Below are 22,712 nucleotides of genomic sequence, written 5' to 3'. Positions count from 1 at the left end.
CGAGCCCCCTGACCCCCCACCCCTTTCTAAACTGCTAAGGATTTCAAAACATTCCCATGGACTGTGTCTTTAATGCCAGGCCTCCAAATACCACATGCGATTCTTTTAGCCCTTCATTTGCCTCATGCTGACTTCACCCATTGGAGGATTTGCTCTTTGTTGTTTGGTTACTTGCTCCGTATTTCTAACACTGTCTGAATACATTAATAAAATGGAGCTGTTCAAAGTCTCTTTCCTTTAAGAAAGAGAAATTGATCATTTATTATTCTCAACGGCCTTTTTAAGTATTTTGGTTCTATTCTAATCTTTTTAGTGTAGTCCACTGTGTGAAATAGTTGTTCTTTCCTTGTAAAAAAAGCCTCTTGGAACGATCATACGTTCATTTGGGTCAAAGTAATGAATTGTTTTATTATTGCTATCATTACAGGGCTGCCAAATTTGTATGCAGTCTCGCCATTGTCAGCTGCTAAATTCACTTTTCTAAATACACAGCCGAGTTCGGCTTACGAGCACATATAAGTCAAAAGTGACTAATGCTGGTCAATAGATCCTCATTAAGTTAATACAGTTTATCCAGAGGAGTCCACTAATGTGTCTGGGATGTGATGCTGGTCTATGATTTCAGGATGTTAGTATTATTGTTTCAGGCAATCACACCAGTCCAGTAAGTCAACACCCAAATGCACTTAAGAACAGGATGAGGCTGCAGTGGCCTCTGTTCAACCACCACCACCACTGTGGATCAGTTATCTGCCCCAGGCCTGGAAAGCAAAATATGACCCACAAATCAAAATATAAGAATGTCTGGAACATCAAAACATCACTTGTGTGCATTACAAAACTACTAAAACGTAGGGTGATTTAAAAATAATCATGGCACACATCATTCTTACACACACATGTGGACAAACACCCATAAAACATGCACAGTACATGTTCAGCATTTTTCAACTGTTCAATTGATGTTTGTTGTTGTTTGCAGGATGACGGAGCAGCTTTTCTAGGAGGTGAAAATTCAGTGAACCACTACAACACCAGGCAACTTCACTGTTAAAAAATATTGATATTTCAGACATAAATTCAGTTGAGTTTGATTTCTGAAAGGCATCATGTAAACAGGCTGACTGGCATATTCCTGTCAGTAGAATATTTACAGGAAAGAGAGGGAGGAAAACTGGAAAAAGGGAGAGCATGGAAGGGCAAATCAAATTTACAGCTGCCCTAATGCCCCATCTGACATTATATAAAAATAAATAAATAAATAAATAAATAAAAACAAGGTGCGGGAAAACAAATGTTCTTTGTTTATGTTCTTTTGATGACAGTAACTGAATCTGCTGTCCGTCTCAGCTGTCTGTCAATCCAGTTTATATTTTTAAACAGTGAAGAAATACATAGAATGCAATTCATGTTAGATAAAACAAACTAAATACAAATGTGATGCTGAGAACATACAGAACTTGGACAGTGGGTCATGACACTGACTGATACAAAGTAAAGCATTACTGACCTTGTAGACTTTCAAAGCAGCTTCGTGCCTCTGGTTGGTCGCATGCGATCTCAGCTTCTCCACACTGTTGCTGTAGTAGTCGCAGGCATTGCACTTCAGGTGCACAGGGTTGCCGATGGCAATGCACTTGAGACGCCACTGGTTGGCTTTGCCACCTTCCTTGATGTGGGCCACCAGCTGATACTTCTGCATGTGCTTGTCGGTCTTGCAGTGGAGTTGGAAATTGGCCTTGAGCTGTGTGTTGTAGTTGCACAGCTTGCATTGGTAGACGTCTCCCATCACAGCCCTCCACTCCTCTTCCGGAAGCGATCGCTCGCCCGCCACGTGCCCGCTCAGGGCCTCCAGGCTGTCGGAGCTGAATTTGTTGCACACCGCACACTGGAAGAGTTTCAGCAGCGGGTCATTGATGCAAGGCGACAGCTCCCCAGCAGAGAGGACGGACAGGTCATCACCCATTAGCTGACCACTCGCAAGACGCAACTCGGCAGGCAGCTCATTATTTACTGCAGGGGGAGAGAGAGAGAGAGAGAGAGAGAGAGAGAGAGAGAGAGAGAGAGAGAGAGAGAGAGAGAGAGAGAGAAAGAGAGAGAGAGAGAGAAGGGAAGAGGTGGGGCAGAGAGTCACAGGGAGGAGAAAAAGAGAAAAGGGGTTTTTATTAAATGAAATTTAAAAAGAGCTGAGAGACTGGTGTAAGGCATCCATACAAAAGGATTTGATAAAATAAAGCCCCAGTAAGGAGTATGGCTTTTATAAAGCCTTAACTATAAAAAGCTATAATAGGATTGAATCAGGATCAATTACAATCATCCCTTTCAAATTCTAAACTTCCTCATCAGATAGCTTTAATTACTCCTACCAGGCATTCCTGAGTTTGTACTCAGGCACATTTTTTGTTCTTTCTTTAAAGATGTGAAAACTGATCGATATAAAAAGATCCTGCCTCAATAGTAGTGTAAAAAATCTAAATAATAAAAACAGATCATCTTATATCTAATTGTAATTTAGTGCTTTGATCTCCGTACTTTTACAAGTGAGCAAGATCATTTTCCATACCCTCAACCCACTAGTAAAAAGCTTTGAATTTAATAATTACACAAGATAAAGACAAGGTAAAAATATAGCATTTTGTCAGACAGAGTTCTGAGTTTAGCTGCCTGTTGGATGAAAGGCTATGTTTTTTCTGGAAACAATATTTCTTGACAAGCTAATGTATATGTGTCAGCCTATATTTAGCATGGAGGTAAATATCCATGAGTGTAATGCACAAGGGTATCAGTTTTCAGAAACAGATGCAGAGAGGCTGTACTTGGTCTGAGCCAACATAGTGAGAGAGTAAATTTTCTGCTGCTAGTGTTGTGTGTTGGGGCATTGTTCTAATACAGAGTCTACAGGTAATCTGCTCTTTACAGTCCATGTTTAGATTAGGGTTTTTTTTTTTTTTTTCTAGATGGAGCGAAGGATTAAGGTGATTTAAGAAAATTAGGAAAGAGATATTAAGAATAATTCTCGCATGGCAGCTCATAATATTTTTTAAAATCAAAGAACAGGTTTAGAACATGATATAATATTGGCAGAAGTGATCAAATGCGAGCCAGTGAGAGAGAGAACAAAAGAAAGTGATTGACAAGCATATCCAACGGAAAACTACTCACTGTGACCAGAAGCCAGAGCTGCGGCAGTGCTAGGGTCAAGCTGGAATGGGTTGATCATCATCTGTGGGTCTGATGGGTTCTCCAGTTTCATCCCTGTGAGGCCGATGTTCTGGGCCAGGTAGTACTGGTAGAGCTCTGCCTCGGCTGGCGCCAAACCCATATGCAGGTTGTGCTGGATCTGCTTCATGTTCTGCTGCAGAAGCATCATGTTGTGCATGTGTTTCTCGCTCGTCATGTGAATGCGCAAGTTGCGTGCTACGCTGGTCTCATAGTCGCAGACCTCGCATCGCCACGTGGGCTTCTGTTTTGGCTTGGAGGGCGAGGGCGAGGGCGTGCCACATCCACTCAGGCTGGCGTTCGAGACAGGAGCGGCGTGATTATAGATGGCTTCCGTTCCTCCATTCTGCAGTGTCTGCACATTGTTGAGGTGCTTGTCTGACTGCATGTGTATGCTAAGGTTGCCTTTGGTAGTTGTTGAGTAGTTGCACACCTCACAGCGGAAAGGTTTGTAGCCGCATGTGTAGCTCTCGCCCCGAGCTAGTCGAGGGTGAGGCTGACCTGTGCAACAATAAACACAAGAGCCTCCAGACTCTGGGTGTTTCTCCTTCATGTGGGCATCCAGGGTCTGCTGGTACTTGTAGTGCCAATTGCATTTGGGGCATTTCAGCGTCTTGCAGGAGTTCCTTGAGTGCATCATGGTCATGTGACCACCGAGTGAACGAGAGGAACCTAAAACAGTGTCGCATTTGGGGCATTCGATCCCACTTCCAGGAGAGCCCTCACCTGGGCCAGGGGTGCCAGGGGTGCCGGGCATGGCAGCATGCTGGTGCAGTGGGCCTGGGCTCTCATCATCTCGCCGAATTAGGTCAAGAGGAAGAGATGGCGGTGTGCCATCTCTGCCGCCATTGGAGTCACAGCCATCTTTGCTGGCTCCACTTGTAGAGTCATTGCTGTAGTCCAATATGGCATCAGCTTGCTTTGTCTTCTCTAGGTCATTGGCAACAGTCACAGAGGAAGTAGTACTCCTTTCAGTAAATTTTAGCACACTGGACGATAAAGGAGAAATGCTTTGGTTTAAGAGAAGGAAATCTTTGCTATTGGTACTATCCCCCAGTTCGCCAACACCATCATCATCAAGCTCATTTGAATACATGTCTTCATCCTCCTCAGCATCAGTTACATCTCTGGGCTCACTTTTGATGGGGAGCTCGCCATTTGCATGCAAAGTGCTAATGTCCCTCTGCCGTTCACAGTTGCTCTCATGATCCCTGCACCCAGAACCGGGCGACGAGTGCTGGAGAGAAGTGGAGCTGATGGGGGACTTAAGTGCCGAGATGGCCACGCCCCCAAGGTTCAATTCAGCCTTTGGCATCTGGGCACTCCTGGGCAACTGGTCTACAGAAGATGCCAAACTGGCACTTCCTTTCAGGAAGGCAAAACCAGCCTGCAGGGAATCACCATTTTCCATGTGAAAGGTGTTCCACAGGCTGTGAATGCCTGGATCAGGGCCCATGAAGTTTGCAGTAGAAAAGTGGGGTAACACAGAATTGTTTTTTTTTGGTTCCAAAAAGCTTATAAGAGGTTCTTTGTCTTTACCAATGCCCTGTATGATGGCAGAGACATATTTATTACTAAGGAGCTTCTGCTCCTGCTCATTGAGGGTCATCCGATGATCATGCACAGCATGGGTTACAAATGACCTACTATAACCAAAAGACAACTTGCACAAGAAACACATCAGAATAGGTTTTCTTTTCCCATCACTAATGCACCCATCAAATTTAGACAAGTCCACATTGTTTGGAACATCTTTGGACACACATGAGTTTTTGGCTGAGCCATCAATGGTAAGATAGTCTTTATCACTCTTGTGTCGGAGATCGTAGACACGGAAACTGTGCAACACAGGACCATCTCCTGCTAATGCTGAGGTATTTGGGAAAGCCTGATCGGCTGTAAATGGTTTCCCGAGGGATGAAGCAATGTGAAAGGTATTGATCACTTGTGGACAAAAGGACATGGGGACTGTGGCAGGCTGCTCAGTCTTGTCCCCAGCAGCAGTTTGGGAGTTTGAAAACAGAGCTGGGGAAAAGAGGCTTTTGACCTCCGACTGGGCATTCTGACCACCTTCTTTGGAGTCCTCAAGAATAAAAGCTGAGCCATCAGGCTGGTAAACTATCTCTCCTGTCAGGTTCTCGACATCGCTGTCCTCGAGGTCGCTGACCTCACTCTCGTTCTCATCCTTCAGAAGAGGAAGGCGAGCGTTCGGGCAGTGGTGCTCCATGTATTTTTGTAAACTTGAGAAGGAAGTGGCACATTCGTTGCAGGGGATTTCTTTAGTGGCAGCGCCTACTGCATTCTCTGTGCTCAGTCCCAATGTAATCTCTCGCCGGCTCTCCTCCGTCCTCAGGTTGTCGTCCGTTGGGCTGTTTTCCTTGTAAGGCTCCATCCCAGGGACTTTCTCTGGCACCTCATTATGAAGATGTGTCGTCTCATGTAGTTTTGATATATGCTGCCCATTTTCCTGCCTTGAGAGAGAAGGGGAGTCACAGGTTTCCATAGTATTCGCTACATGGGGATCTCATTTCATCCAGCCTGTCAGGGACCTGCATAAATAAAAAAACAAAAGAGAGCAAAGACATATTAGAGTGTGTATGATGATGGTGTACTTGATCTTCAGCTTGTGCTATCCTTGATGATACAGAAAGCATTCCTGCACTGCAATTACACATGAATGATCTAAAAATTGAACAGCTGAGATCTATCTACAAGTGAACTTACACCCAGCTGTAGGATTTAAATGCACAGACAGACACGATTGATGTAACTGAGCTAAACAAGAGCTTTAAAGTGTAAAAAACTTTTACATACATATTTCATAGAAAACACATTTGGGAAATATACTAAAATAATAGACACTTTTAAATGCAAGTTTTCTTCCCCTATGAGAGATCCCCCAGCAGGTATCTAACAAGCCCTGATTAAGTAGCCATCCAAATTCAAACCCACTCATTGGCCTGTCTGACAATCACTCCAAATTCAAATGAATATTTAGCACACCCAGCCCTGTCACCCCAGGAGAGCCATCTTACAATTTATTTAATTTTTTTTTTCCTTTCTTTTTTTCTCAATTTTTCTTCCTTGGCAGCTCACAAAAAATCCTAGCATATAAAGCAAATCATTTGAAATACCATAGCGATGTTATCTATCCTGGATGGCTGCCCATCTCCCAACCATCACTGCCTCAATCAGGGTCTCTACTGGATTTCACAAATCATATGCACACCTTGCTGATGAAAACCCTTCAATCATATTTTTTCTTGGCCCTTATGGGATCACAGACAATTTATTCCCCATGCTGGCAATGAGGATTCCAGGGTCCCAGACCCAACACATTGGCCTGGATGTTAAAATCCATCTACCATCCTCAGAGTCGGCGACTGAGGCCTGGACAGCATGTTGTAAGAAACTAACCAGAAACCTAGCTGCACCAAAATTTCCAGCATTACAGGGTGATAGCAGTGTGTGCAAAACAGGTTGAGATTTGAAAAGCTAAAGACCAACAATAACCTAGTTTCCATCCACTTTTCGTGCTGTTTTGTTACTGACAAAGTGAAAATGTGTAAAAAAAAAAAATATTTGTGAAATCTGCCGTCTTCTGCCTGTTTCCATTCAAATGGCCTTTTACAGATACAAATGCTGTGCGTGATGATGTCATGCTTAAAAAACACTTTGTTGCATAAGTTTTGGGTTATCGCAAAATAAATCTGCCCTTAAGCTGTTTCCATACAGAAATGTGTGTACATCGCTAATTGTGTACCTTTCGCCTCCCAAATGTCCCAAAAAAATGTTTTCCCCAAAGTCTTGGTAAATGGGGAGAGTATTGAGACAATTCATTGAAATTAGCCAGCTTACTGTCATTTTAATTTTACAAATAAATGCAATCAGAAGACGAGGAATTGCAATCAAAAGGGAGCTGTTGTCCTTCTGATAGGACTGTAATATTGGTCTTGATGTTGCGCCTATTGCAGGTTGCCACCGGTTCCGACCCGAATGGCCCTGTTCAAGCTGGCAACCTGCACCAAGTAGTGGGTGAAACTTTCTGTCTTTGTATTATGACCACCCATCGATTTGTATATGCTGTGTGCGCAGCTATTAAAGAAAAATTGATGCAGTGTAATGTCAGGGTTTACATATGATACATTCCTGATATTCAATAGGCTATTTTGAACAAACATCAAATCTAAAGCATTGCCATCTCAACTGCATAATGTCCCGCATATTTCTCCAGCAACTTTTAACGACCAACTGAACTTGACTGTCATCTAAAATTAATTTTAGCATCATAAAATGCAATTTACATTTTCTGAAGAAGCTCAGCAAATGCGATCCGAGGTAAAGAGGGTTAGATTTAAAATATAAAAAGTTTTAAAATGTTCAAAAGCTAATTTTCTGAAAGTGAACTCAGCACTGGACAAATAGTTCTGATAGTTTATAGTCTTGAAAAAAGTGTAGAACATTCTGAGAATGTCATTCAACCAACTTTTTTCGTCTACAAAACAGGATAAGGCTAATTTAATTTTGTGTAAAGACAAGGCAATTATATAGGCCTAACAATATTATTTTTTCATTTGGTAATTAATTTTTTTTTATTTAAGGCTTTATTCGTTTGGTAATTTATTTAATTTAATACATGGATTTTTGCCTGCATTTTTTTTCTTCAAAAGTAAGCTAAACAATACTTTATAGAATTTGTGTGTCATTAGTACAGTGTGTGAGAAACAAAATATTATAGTGTTCCAAAAAAGCACACTGATGCTTTTCTCTTAGTATTGTGTATTTATTTTCTAATTTAAAACATCTTTGTGCATAGAAATAATATGTTTTTTGTATTGTGGGCTAATTCCATGACTACCGTCTATTATTTTGAATGGTGTGGAAAAGCAACTTTAATAAATAAACGGATGGCTACCGTGATTAAATTAATCGCAAAGAATGGCCATTCATTTGTTCTCCATGCACTTGTTGATGACAGGTGCATGATATGAGATATTTGTGTTGGCACTCCTGTAAGTGTCATGACGCAGACGTGTTTGCAGGATTGGATCTGTGCAGGTATGCCGTTAAGATCAATCCATAACAGTGCGAGTAATGCTTCACATACAATAAATTGGCTTTCAAGGACGTATACCATGTCGTCATGATTAACACAGACTAACGACTGGGATAAATTCTGTCATGCGACATGCAACATTTGAAGTATCGACATAGAGTTTATGTGCTAGAGTTAAAAGGAAAAATATGTCGACACTTCTGAAATCCTCCAGGGGAGGACCTATGGATACTACACAAGGGAATTATATAAAATTATGTTTTTTCTATACTCAAATCAAGTGTAATCTTGCAGCAAAACAGCTAAAGCATGTCTGCTATGGAAAAACAGTGATAAAAACAATACAAAAAATAAAATTCACTTCTACTACAAAATACAGATACACTATCCAATTAATCAACATAAAAATGAAATTTTGTGATGAACAAGGAGCTGGGGGTTATTTGCACAATGAACTTCTGTGAAAATAAAGACATGAAATCCTAACTGCCCCAAGAGCAAATCTGCTTGGTAATTAATGCAACATTAGCACCTATTACCATTAGCTTCACACAACACATACAAAAATGAAAAGGTGTGTGCGTAGTGGAAAGTAGGGCAGGGGGGTCATTTATGCAAGGCGAGAGGAATGTGCGTCTCCAAAAACACACGTTTGGCAGGGAAGTTAGGGCTAGATTACAATGTTCTCCTGTGATAATTTCTGCATCTCCTGGTTTAAGATCACAAGGCACACAACAGAGCCAGCAGCTGTGCCTCCAGGGCCTGTGGGCGCTTGGTGAGTGTGCGAGGCACACACAACATTCCAGCGAAGTTAACACAAAACCTACGGCACATCATAAAACAAGTAACCTTCATAAACACACACACTACCCCTCATGTGTCTACCTTGTCAGCGGCTGTCTGTAATTTGTTTCTGTCAGGATTCAGCCTTTAAAACGTATCAAATACAATATGGAAGATGTAATTATACTGTCGGTTTCAAGTGGCAGAAACCTCTTTTAAAATTGAATTTATGCAAATATTTTGTGCCTAAGAATGTGTATTTGCTGCTATGCTTGGGATCCGTAAAACACAGCATCACTTAATGTGGGCCCGGACATAAAATTCACAGTTTGAAATGAATTGTGCATTTCTTGACAGTTGAAGTGCTGTGAGAGCCCTCCTCTGGATTTGCCTGTCTCTACATTTTTTGGCTATGCATGTGAATCATTACATGGCTCTGAATTATGAAGCAAGGCACAAAAGAGCTAAACAGCTCTGAGCTATGCTTGTTTTGATATGAGGCAAGTATCAGGGGATGCTGAGCGCACCTCCGGCTTTCATATTGATATTCTGCATCAAACGACGCTTCATTGACAATCAGCGGTGAAGCCTGGCAACTTAAGTGTGCCCATCAATTTCTTCTCGAAAAATCACTGTTTACTAAGTCGAGTCACCGTGTATTATCTAGACATCTTCAAGCGCTCAAGATGTCTGACAAACCCACAAGAATGACTGTTTTACATCATCGGCCATCCTTTCAAAGAATAACGAGCAGGCATCTCTTCAAAGCCACCAAAAACACAATCTCAATAGTTAACATACTCTCTTTTCTCTATAGAAGAAATAAGCTAGTCTTAAGTACATACCTTTCCTTAAAAGGGGGCTCTATGCTCTTTTGACTGCTTTTTTCCCATTAACACCTTTTTGAGCAATGTACACCAATTCTATAAAACATTCTATGATTGCTCCAATGTGCTGTAACTTAACTGTTAAAAAGCTTTTCTCTCTTGTCTTACTTTCTCCCTTCTTTTTGGTCTACAAAGCAAAGGCTACAGAAAGAAGAAGAAGAAGAAGAAAAAACAAATACTAACATCTTTTTCTTGGAACCAGCAGAGCGCTCTCTCAAAACAATGAGGACAGATCTCATTGCATGGAAATGGCTCCTGTTCCCATTAGAAGAAAAAGATGGCAAACAGTGTTTCTACCTCTGTTTTTTAATTAAGTCTGTCTCAGCTTCTCTCTCGGTGCTCTGTGAAGACGCTGCCTGTGAAGTGATTAAAAAGAATGTGATCTGATCAAGAGAAAGGAATAATGGAGTAAGAATGCTAGGTTTGCCAGAGTGCCGAGTTCTTGGGAAAAGAGTCGGGAGACTTCCCCCTGATCCAACCCACCCACCCCCTTAGAAAAAGAATTTCACTCACCCTTTCTTCCCTAAATAGTTTTCTTTTTTTTTTGTCTTTGCCTTTTTTTTTAGATGTAGACAAATGTTAAACGTTAGCAGGCAAATGTGTGCAGTGTATTCTAGTGTAATTTGAAAACGAGAGGAAAAATAAAAGGAAAAATAGGTGCAACATCTCCAAATTATATCCAGTTTAACAAAGGTCTCCCCAGTCTCCGACGGAACTTTTCTCAACACCAAATCTTTGATCAAAATGTCAGAGTGAGTTAGGGAAAGACAAAGGAGAGTCACAGCATGCAAACTGCACATATATATAATCCTAACAAAGCTGTGAATGGGCCTTCACAAGTCTAATTATACTTGTTTATTTGTTGCCATGCAGAAAGAACTGATGAAAAATCAATCAAAATGGTATTATCCAAACATCAAGAGCTTCTCTGGCCTCCTAGGACACCAGGAAGCCTAATTCTTTCTTGTTTAAGTCCAAAAAAAAAAAGGGGAGAGAAAAGGGGAGTTGAAAAAAAGGGTTTTTGCATGACCCTTTTTTCACAAAGGCTTTTCCAGACCCTGTCAATGCCCAGAGGTGTAACAGTAGAGGCAGGAGTTCTCCCCTGTGCCATAACCACATTTAAAAGCCTAATTTTCAATACACACCATATCATTACTGTCGGGTGTGGCAAATCCACATCAGCAAAACGACATCCATTTAGCTGTGGAATCTTGTTTAACAAATTACCTGGAAATAACACAATTCCAAGCACAATTCCAAGCACAAAAACAAATTAAAAAAAATAATAAAGAAAACTGTTAAACTCACAAATCTTTAAGAGCCAAAAAAGTATCATATGACTCTAGCTTTACACTCAGAATTCCTGGAGAGAAGTTACTATGATTTAGCTTAAGGAGAAAAAAAAAAAAGTTTGCTATGCCTCGGCCTTGACTAGGTTTATACGACTCCCTCTCCCATTTGAAAACTTTTAACAGGACGGCCAGTATCAAAGGGAAACATAATCTACATAGCTAATGTCTTTTCTCAATTCAAAGCAGAGAAGGCTGCAATTTCTCTTCGCTGGCAATCTGGAAACACTCTGGAGTTAATTACGCCTGATTCGAAATGAACCGCACAAACAAAAGCCAGTCTATGTCCAGACTATTATACAGCATTAACCAGCTTTAAGCTTCCTGCGGATCGTGCGGAGCCTCTTCCATTACCCTCCTCTACCATCCCAGCACGGAGAGAAATGCCTGCACACCCAGGATTAACGAAAAGTACCATAAAAAGAATGTGTGACGACCTCTCCTGACACTGTGCAAACTTTCAGACCAAGTCACCAAAAAGGGGAGAAGGTAATTAAGTTTGAAAGAAAAGGTCCTCGCAACAAACAATGAGGGGGGGGGGGGGTGCCAGGGACCAAAAAATCATTAACATTCTTTTTCAACAGTGAAAAAGAGAAGGAGGGGAAAAGGGAACGTATGCTGGCAGGTTCCCCACTAGTCTTCCTCTTTAGCCTTTTTTTCACCCCACATCTGGTTTCACATCTTTTCTTTCTGGTGCCCATGTCCACATGATGGCAGATCATCCCTTTAATTCCACCTCTCTCATGCTGCTGATCTGCACCCAATGGGAAGCTTTTCAAAGTTAACCTCACCAGTTAACTGTATTTGAACTCAGATCGGGTTAGAGAGTGTCACATAGAGGGCGTAATGAAAACAGTGCATGCCTGCCCACCTGAGACACATCAGCCATCTTTGCTGTGTATTTTGCAAAGAGAAATAAGCCAAATGCAAATAAGTGCATTATACTACAACTTTGCAAATTCCCCTCGTGAGTCTTATGGCTTAATTAGTTATGCAGATGTGTTGTTTCTCACACACTGTACTAATGACACACAAACAAATGAAAACATGCACACATTGACATAGAAAATGAGTAAACAGACTCACAAGAAATGTGCAGAAACAAACCCAAAAAGCACATTTCTCAAAGGATACACTGACTAAAATTAGAGTTGTTTTCTCTGATTCACTGGTTTGACGTGTATTCATCTCGTGATCTTTCTGCTGTCCACAAAATCGTGAGTGATGAATATGTTTGCTTTCTGCTTTTTTCGCAGGAGGGGGGAAAGTACGGAGCTCTTTCCCTTTGTGTGTGTCTCTGAGTTATTTTCCGTTCTCAACAAGAAAGCAGAGAATCTAATTGTAGCTTTGCCAGTCCGTGTTAAGTAATCACCCTCTTTGTCTAGTTTTTGCCGAGCAGGATTAGAGTTAAAATGATGACTGACTAATCCTTGATTTCCCTGTGCTAAATAAATATTAATCTACTGGTCAAACATGTTCTTGTGGAGTACAATACATACAATATGAAAGTGCTTACCAGTTACATAAATTGTAGTTTTACGCACATCTGTTCGGCACTGCTCACTTCCGATACAATACAAAAAAATTAAGCGAAATTAAAAACGTGTAAGACGTAAATTCTGGAGAGGCACTAACATATACATGCTTCAAATGAACCAATCACATGCTTTTTCTTCTTCTTTGTTTTTCTCCCCAATTTTGGCATGCCCAATTCCCAATAGGCTCTAAGTCCTCGTGGTGACGTAATGACTCGCCTCAATCCGGGTGGCGGAGGATGAATATCAGTTGCCTCCGCATCTGAGACCGCCAATCTGCGCATTTTATCACGTGGCTTGTTGAGCGCATTACCGCGGAGACATAGCGTGTGTGAAGGCTTCACGCTATTCTCCACAGCATCCACGCACAACTCACCACGCGCCCCACAGAGAATGAGAACCACATTATAGCGACCACGAGGAGGTTACCCCATGTGACTCTACCCTTCCTAGAAATCGGGCCAATTTGGTTGCATAGGAGACCTGGCTGGAGTCACTTGAACTCGCGACTCCAGGGGTGGTAGTCAGCATCTTTACTCGCTGAGCTGCCACCCCCCCCATGATTTGTTTGTTTGCCATATTTGTAAACAATGCCTGTATGAACGTAGCCTATTTAGCCAAGATGGGGACCATTACAGAGACCCTATGAATTCACTGTTTAACAACCTACCTAAAAATATACCCTGTTAAGCCTGTTGGACAGGTGTTATATTTCTATGCTTAACTAACTTTAACCTGATGAACATTTTGACACTCAACCGTGTAGGCCAGGAGTGGTAAGCAGACGACATTTCCAACAAGGGCACGTTTTTTGTTTGCAGATCTTGACCTTTCAGTGCTGTCATTTCTTTCCTGAGGAACAATAAAAGTTTAAAGTTCAAGCTGCTCAGTAAAGACGATGGATCCAGCTTCCCGGTCCTGTAATTATCTAGTATTATAAACATAATCACAGGCCAGGTATCCCTGCATGCATTCCAGTGCCGTTAGCTATGTGCTAACCTAAGTGTTCTTCATGCAGGAATTTCACAAAACATGTCAAACAATCTATTAAAGCATGAATTACTGCTAACTAAAGTTCTTCCATGCAGAACTAATGTCCTTATATGGCAGTGCAAGAGATCTCTGCTTCAGATATACCTAATTTCTAGAGCCAGAGAATTACTAATTAACTTAAGGTTTGAGCCTATATTTAATTAGAGAGCTCTCCAAATGAACTTTAGACCAAAGGCATTTGCTTTTTAAACAAACTCTGTTCTGACAGCTGTTGTGAGTTTATCCCTCTCTGACCACAAAAAAACATTTGTTTTCAGTGCCATCATGGGGTCATTATTTCTTTAAGAAAGGAACCAGAGTATTCCGCTTGAAAAGTGTATACTTTAATTGGATTTCACTCCAAACAAACAACTGTCAGATGTAATAAGAATGAGTCGAAATTAGGGCTGCAAAATTCCATTATCAAATAAACGAAATGTCAAGCAAACTACCGATTCAATTTTCAAAGTTAATTTTAACGAATCTGGCAATCTGGCAGCGCTCCCTGCAATCACCAGACAAAATGATTCTCATACTAAAATTAATAATCCTTTTTTTAACTCAAAAATCATTAATTTAATTGCATGATATAAGAGAGCCAAAAATGATTTCTTCTAAGATGAAAAGGGCAAGAGACCGAAAAGTATCTGTAAGCAGGACTATTGAAAAGAAACATTAAAAGAGTCTGTGGTTATTGCCACTTGTGCCATTTGAAAGCATAAATTTTGGCCCGGCTATAACATTATCAGTTCACTGCAGTTGGGAAGGCCACATTGTGTTATGCTTTTCAGATTGCTTAGGCTTAAAAAAGACACTGGGGGTATTTTAAGGTCAATGACAACCTAGAAGAGAAAACAAGCTCTAGATCAGCATAACTGCCAACTAATTAAAGCAAAGAAAACACATTATACCTACAGCTCTGAATGGTAATAGTCAGCTGAAAGAATGATTTGTTTTGCTATCAAATGCCATGCAGTAATAAGCATAAAGCTGTGGTATGGGAGTGTTTTGAAATGCAAAGCCCAGATGCAAGTGCATGAAATGGCACATATACATTTGTTTCAACAAACCTCACAGACTCTGGCATTAAATGGAAAATAATCTTTGCTTTTTCAAAATAAACTTAAAGCCTGTCTCTCCATCCTTCGTCAGATTTAACAGCTCTCCATTGCACCGAATGCATGCATCACTTGGTCTTTGCAAAGGCCTCTGATTTGATTTTATATGAAAAAACCCAAAGTACCTCAATTGTCCTTAATGTTTTTTTGTTTTTTTCCCATATCGTTTCTATTGGTCTTTTTTATTATGCTCTCAATACTTTTTTTGATTACCCATAACTTAAATTGTTAAGGGTATGGCAAGCTGAGCACCCTCATGTCTCCAAAAACTAAAATACATTTCTAAAGAGGACAAATACATTTTTTTTTTTTTTTTTCAAAAGCCAAAAATTCTGTTGAAATTTGACTATACAAATGTGAACAACAGTTATCTCTTGTCCCCTCCACTTTTACTTTCTCAGTTCAATGCAATACCTTGTTCTTTTCATTTTATGGCCACGATTCATTGACGCGAGTTCTGCGGGCCACAAATTTAATCTCTCCTTCTACACATCATTAAAACTAAAGAGAAGACGACCCACACCAGGACCTTGAGCACCCACACAAAACCAGCCTTCAGTCCCAGCCGCTCATCTGCACTGATGGAAAGTCTAACCCCCTTTAAAGCAAATAATTAAAGATGATTCCAATGAAGATGCCAGACCAGAGCGAGACAGGATATGAGAAGTCTAGAATTAACCAAATACTTCTCTGGGGACTGTTGCAGCTTTGCTCAGCCTCTAGACTAACACAAACAGAGGGTCAGTGTCATGTCTGGAAAACTGCTATTTTCTTCACATAGACACACACACACACGCACACACACACACAGGTGGAACAGCCATGTTAATATCACCATGACAGGATCAGATGAGTGCATGAATATTCATGAGGGCAAGCTCTCATTTATCTGTTTACATAAGGCACTACCGGTCATACATATTCAATTATGGTCTCATCCCTCTCTTGACAACTAATAATGGGCTTGTTATCCAGCTGAGATTGGCAACAAGAGTGTGTATTATTTCTCTGAGTGTACATCTGTCTGAATGGAGCATCTACAGTATAGGGTTTTATTTCAATCACATAGGGGGAGAAACAGGAAGAAAATGCCATTGTTGAGGTCGACGGTTGCTCGCTCTTAAGAGATGAGAAGGTATAACTGTACTTGGACTATAACATCCATGAAGCAAGGCACTTCACAAGAGCAGGCACTTCTGAAACCCTACCTTTTTAAATCTTGGTATGATCATTTGTGAAGGAGGAAGTAACCCTGGGTACTTTAAGCAACTGTTACTTCAGCGATGCTGTAATCTATAGAGAAACAATTCTTCACGTGAGATTATCTCACGGTATGAAAATCTCAGCTTCCTGGAGGTTTAAAAGACAGACTTAATGTCAAATGTGTGTCGTAAATGAAAATATTTTTCCTCAAAACTCCAGTAAAAGATGAATTTTTACATGCCCTTTGCATGTAAACACACAGACATGGCTGAAAAATATTATTTAACAGGGACCGATCTTACGACTTATGATCTTTAGCAGCATTGTGACTAAACATGTACCCAAAAATATCACAACACAAGTTTTGCTTGGATCGCAAAGCCTGCTTCATTAAAACATGCCCGCCATACTCGCTGACCCAAGAGCGGGTATACAATTCTGCCAGATTAAATGAACACAGCTGCGTTTGCATAATAATGATGTCCTGCTCCTTTTCTTCATCCTGAGTTGTTGGTTAAAAAAAGAGATTCTCTGATATTTTGTACACAACACCAGACCGATGTTTTAACACATGCAGTCCATCCTGTTGATTTCCAAACATCACTGCATTTTTCAAACAAATGCATAAAGGTTGCTTTAGTTGGATTTCCATTTTCTTTTTTTCTTTTTTTTTGTTGCCCTTTTTAATATCCTGTAGAGAAGGCGTCACAAAACCAAAGAAGGCCTGAGAATAAGAAGGGGGAAAATCCCTTTCTCCGATGAGACACAAGCTGACAGTAAAAGTAATGTAATCCTGACTGGCAGAGGACCAAGAGCAACAAAAACATTTAGATAATCACGCACAAAAATGAAAGTTCTCAATGAGGACAAAAATTAAATTTCCTCATGATAACAAGTACTTCCCATAACAACCCTTACGATTGTTTGAAATGTCCGTGTCCTCATCAGTCATGTGTTCTCACACACCGGGGGAATCATGTGTAACTCGCATCCTTACAAAGGAAGAGACTTTTTAACTACATCCAAGCTGGGGAGTGAAGGGAGCACATCTCAAAGGGCCGGTGGGGGTGGACGGGGGGTGTAATGGACAATCCACTGCATACAAGTTTCACATGGCAACCGGGCCCACATCAACATCTGGTTGAACTTGTCAGTACACGCTTGATCCAACCAGACACTAAAGCATGACTTGTCAGACTGTGAGTCCTTTTTGAAATGCACAGACATGAACCGTCATCCAGGCTGTATCCTTTTCTTTAGCGACGGACTTAAAAATAGTGACATTGCCACCTTTCACAATTGACTCACAGCTACACTTCCTTTTCACCCTTGGAACCGTTAGAAAAAGACACAGAAAAGAAAAGAAGAATTTTGTTCATGATAACCTGTGAGCATTTATCCCAGCTACAATTCAGTTTCCTTAAACATTTGCATACGCTAAGATAGTTATAATCTCTATAAAAGTCATATCGGCCCCAAAACAAAAACTAAAAAGAGTCAGACCATCCTCCAAAACATCTCATCCATAATATATGATTGCTGTATTTAGTGTTTAATTTTTTACAAACACACAAAAATTCTAGTTTAAATGTTTTGCTAGAAACAACAAAAGAATATTATATATATATATATATATATATATATATATATATATATATATATATATATATATATATATATATATACACACACACACACTGTATATATAAAATCAAGACCTTTTTCTGGTTAAATTGAGGGAAAAAAAGCATCCCATCTTAGCAGAATTCACTCCCTAGCTCTCCTATTGTGCCTGAATGCCGCTGAATAAAGCATAGGGGCTGCAATTTACCAGTTGAGAGAGAGACCATTATCATACATATTACTTCACATGATGACAAAATCTGCAGGCATCTTGGGAGGCTTCAGGAATATGAAGCCTGTGCCTGTTGTCTCAAGTCATCGACAAACATCTTTAGGGACAACCAGGCCTAGAAATAAAGGGAGAGAAGGCACCGTTTCCATCTCGCTTTCATCTAAGTCACTCAGTCAACCATTCAGTACCCCATTCAAAGCCGCTGTGCATTATGCAAAAAAATGCTAATCCTTTTCCAATGCTTTTTACACTTGTACAAACCCTGCATTCCCTTTCCTGAAAAGCAATTATATCAGTTTACATTTCTGTCAAAAAACAGGATTACTGCAGGAGAACTAGCACTGCACAAGGCTTTCCCCATCTATAGCTGAAGGAAACTAGAGATTATCTGAGACAGTATTCTTTTTTTTTTTCCTCTTCTGCTTTCCACAAAAAAAAAAAAAAAAAAAAAGTGGAGAGCCTATAAGAATGTGATTTAATTAGCCAAAGGGAAAAGAACAGATCTTTAGTTGCTGTGGAAACTCTTCTCTGACCTGACCTTCTCATTGCTAAAAGCCTGAAAAGAAAAAGCCTCAGTATGGTCTATTAATCAGAAACAAATTATGAAAGAATGTTGTCAGTCTGAATAATGCTGTCTATTCTGCGGTAAAATCAGCAACAGCCTTTGCTTTCCCTTTCGTTGTCTTTCTGCATGTTTGACAGCCCGACATGACGAACGAGATCAGGAAGACCCCAGTTTTGCATATGCAAATTCCCACATAAGGGAAACGTGTCTAAACAAGTGTTATTGTGAGGCAGATTAAGCAAATCGGCATGATTTTTTTCTGTGTTGGGGGCCACCACCATAGTCAGGGCCATTAGTCAGCACAATTAAACCCATCTCCATGGCTACTAATGAAATTTTGCCATGGTACGACTTAAATTAGATAGCTGGTTATGCGCTTCCACCATCCGACTCAAATCCATTATTTGCCCCAGGAACAATGAGCCGTTTGTGCTCAGCTGATGTCTACCAGCTGAACAAACCTCTGAGCTAACAATTTGCATATGTTAATAAAATTAAGTCCTAATTACATGAAACTTGTACATATTCAAATGCACTTTCCCTTGGTACGGTGGAGCTTGAACCCCATCCAAGTGTTTAACCCTTCAAAAAGCCTCTAAGCAGGGGGAGGCTCTTGCTGCCTCAGAAATGCCTCAGGGCTGACACAAAAAGGCCCCCCTTAATACATTAAGCCAGCTCCTAACTTCTCAGTTTTCCACCCACTGCTCTACGGACCTGGGCCAGTACTGCATCCTCCGAACCAAATTCAATTGGGACCACAACAAAATTCCTAAGTTCCTCTTAGAACAATGTGACAATTTTCTCAATGCTGTCGATAGCAATCATGAGTACACTCAAACACATGCACGGGAGGTTATTAAACACTTAATGTGCTTGGGAAACCACAAAAAGCACTAGCAACTTGGAGCATAATAATCTGTTTCGCAACATGCTAGCAGGCAGTGCTGACTTTTTGTGTTAAAATAAATCATTCTTGTGGTAAGATTCAAAATTCTGAGTACAACAAACCTTAAACAAGAATTTTTTTTATTTTTTTTAAAGATTGACAATATCACACCCCAACGACCCTTGAGCTTTTGAAATCATAATAGACAGGGAATCTTAAAGGAAATCATACAGTCGCAGACAGATTAAAAAGGCCTTTGTCCTGCACCATGTACATTATTTTATTCTGTGCAGGCGAAATTAAATTGGTCTGTTCAAGGGTTTAAGATGAGACCAAATGGAAAACAATTTCTTTCACATATGAAATTCAAGCCACTCTGCAAATCGTAGTCCAGATGGTGTGAGATGAATAAAAGAACAAACACCTAATGATAGACAGAAGACAGCATGGAGGACTATGATAATGTCAGGGTTAAAGAAAACAGAAAAACCATCCCTACTCCTTTTCAGTTTTGCTGACCAACAATACATTTCCATGACTGCAACGTAATAACAAGCCATGCTCCTGTGGATTGAAGCTCTTGGTGCTCTAAATGGTTTATATCGCCACATTCTAAAATAGAAACTGTATTTCCTTGTCTGCCCCTGAACAAGGCCTTTCAGGAATAAGATGTTCTATTGCAGTCTTTTGAGGTGAAACTGAGCAGTGATGGTTGTCTTTGGATTTTTAATGATGGACGCTGTCAAAATATGTGCATATATTATGTGTGTGTCTGTGCGTGTGTGTATGCAAACATCGGATTACCAATGTGTGTGTGTGAGTGTATGTATGTGTATTTGAATGGGGCTTCTCTTTTACAACTATTAATACTGGGATAACTACGTATTAGCATTCAACCAAACACGCAGTCATCTCTCAGCCTTTTAGCCAAATTGGGTGCATTAATGTCACAAAGCAATGGCAGTCAACCCCTGCGCATTGCCATAGAAGTTTCAGTAGTGATCAGCAAAACGCTGTGATAGGCTTGCAGCTAGCCACTCCACAGAGGCGGATTTTAAATCATCCAGCCTCTACTATTAGACTTGAGACTTATTGAGGTAGAAACCATAAAAAATGAAGAAGGGAAATTTAATCCCTGAAATATTGATTTGCACATTAATATCATAAAGGCAGTGGGCAATTTGGCTTCATGGAAATGACACATTGTCGACCCTAGGAGAAGCCTCAGCCAATCTTACTGCAGAACATGTCTGAGTCTCAAGAGTTATTAAGGGCTTCTCTCGTTGGCTTCACAATATTCCAAGCCGCCTAGAATCAATCTGTACTATGAAATTATGTGGATTCAAAAAGACTAAACAAATGAATAACACTCTGATATTAAAACAGAGCATAACACTTAATAGATCATGAAAAAATGCGTTGCATAAAAACACAAGTTTAGACTGCATTTAAATGAGCATATTACTAAATGCAACGTACCACATTTTATCATCCTTAGTCTGTTGTTTTTCTCTATGACTGTAGATCTTATCCTTAAATTTGTATTTATTCTTAAAATATGATTCTTGCAGATAACTGTTGTTGCCACATAACACAACACACGACCATTTATGCACTAATGAAAATACAAATAATTTGATTAGAAAATTTTGAGTTTAATATGAAAATACAGAAAGCAGCACCTTTGTTTACATGCAAGGTACATAAACTAATAATAATAAAAATACAGTGGAAACATATATATATATATATATATATATATATATATATATATATATATATATATATAGCCTATATGTAATATTTGCACAAAATCGTCGTCCTTAAAGAGAAAAGCTGCACAGATGCCCAGTCCTATTCCAATTTGCAAACAAATCCAGGTATCCACAAAGGATCGCATTACTACAAAAAGCGAACAAATCCACATTGTCTAATGAAGAAAAAAATCAAAAGCAGCTCATTTTAAAAACAAGGGCGCATTATGTCAACAGTAAAGAGTAAGCCCAAAAATAAACTGAAATCCTACAAATATGGTGATCCAGGGAGAGAAATCTGTTGATTTTGTTGGAATAGAGAGCTGAGAGCGCAGACACACTGCGATACACACCGCGGCTCTGTGCTCTGCCTCCCCACTGCCAGTGTTTTTTCTGTGCTCTCAATAGAAGCGATCGATGCCCTTGTCACTGTCGCGTTCCAATCGGAGCCAAGACTCTGTCTCACACTCACCATCAACCCAAAAGCCAAGCGCTCACCACACATGCCACGCTCTTCGATGCCAATGTTACCGTTTCACAAAAAAAGAAAACTCTGAACTTTAAGAATCAACCGACATCCCACAGTATCCTACTATAAACTCGGAGACAATTCACTCAGGGGGAAAAAATGTAAAGGGAACGAAGGGAGAAGAGAAGGCAACTTACGGGCAAGACAGAAGACAGAAGTAGTTTGAACGTGGAATTGGTTTTTTGATGAAAATATGAATCGTCTCGGTCCTTTTTATTCCGTGTTTTTACGTCAGCCACAGACATGAAGGAGCCCGGGATATGGCAGAAGAGACCCTCGGCTGCTTTTACAGTTCAGTCCCTCCTATCGTTATCATCCGAGCCGCAGCGTGGAGAGACTCGTACACGTTGCAGGTAACCGTAAAATGAACGAGGACGCATCTTTTAGTTAAATGAGGTGGACTGTACGCCTTCTCGTGTATATTTTAAGATACATCACTAAAACACACCGGTCCCGAGCGAGGTGCTCTCTATAGTCGCCGACGTCGCGTATAAAATGTAGCATACCCTTCTCGTTTCTTAAAGGATGTGTTTACCTTATCGAATACATTACATTATTGAACCTTGGTTATTATTTAATGAATGGTTTCTTGTTTTAGTTATAATATAGGCTACTTGGTCAAATGTAAGAAACCCTGCTGTTAAGCGTTTGCTGTGAAAAGGCGAGTCCAACAGCTGCGAACGTAAAAATCTGACCACTTTTCCTCAGTATCAGCGAATAACTCCGTAGAAATGATCGGAACTTCACGTCTAGGACGGGTTACTTCCAAAAGATGAGAATAAGGCTTTAAAGGGGATACGCCTGTTACGGTGTATCGCCTGACAGTTCGCGGCTATCCAGCAAAACGACTCTTTTACAAACTGAGAGGAAAATATTTACGCTGCCATTTGCCGAAATGATATCACATAAAGCCGTTATCCGAGAGTGGAATATCGCAGATT

At 40.3% G+C, this 22,712-nt stretch overlaps 1 protein-coding gene across 1 annotated transcript in view; it reads right to left on the bottom strand.

Annotated features, from left to right (window-relative positions):
• The window catches only part of LOC127432077 (zinc finger homeobox protein 4-like), an 86,889-nt gene extending 64,597 nt beyond the window's left edge, over nt 1–22,292 (bottom strand). Inside the window, exons 1-3 of the mRNA XM_051682869.1 lie at nt 21,909–22,292; nt 3,163–5,768; nt 1,511–2,013 (exon numbers count right to left, since the gene is read on the bottom strand). Coding sequence (XP_051538829.1) covers nt 1,511–2,013; nt 3,163–5,722 — 3,063 coding nt within the window. The 5' untranslated portion in view covers nt 5,723–5,768; nt 21,909–22,292. The remainder of the gene's footprint in view (nt 1–1,510; nt 2,014–3,162; nt 5,769–21,908) is intronic.
• Nucleotides 22,293–22,712: the final 420 nt, after the last annotated feature.

Source organism: Myxocyprinus asiaticus, chromosome 41, assembly GCF_019703515.2.
Source record: "Myxocyprinus asiaticus isolate MX2 ecotype Aquarium Trade chromosome 41, UBuf_Myxa_2, whole genome shotgun sequence".
NCBI lineage: Eukaryota > Metazoa > Chordata > Actinopteri > Cypriniformes > Catostomidae > Myxocyprinus > Myxocyprinus asiaticus.
The sequence above is the reverse complement of the archived record's forward strand: the minus strand, read 5'-3'. Positions and strand labels throughout refer to the sequence as shown.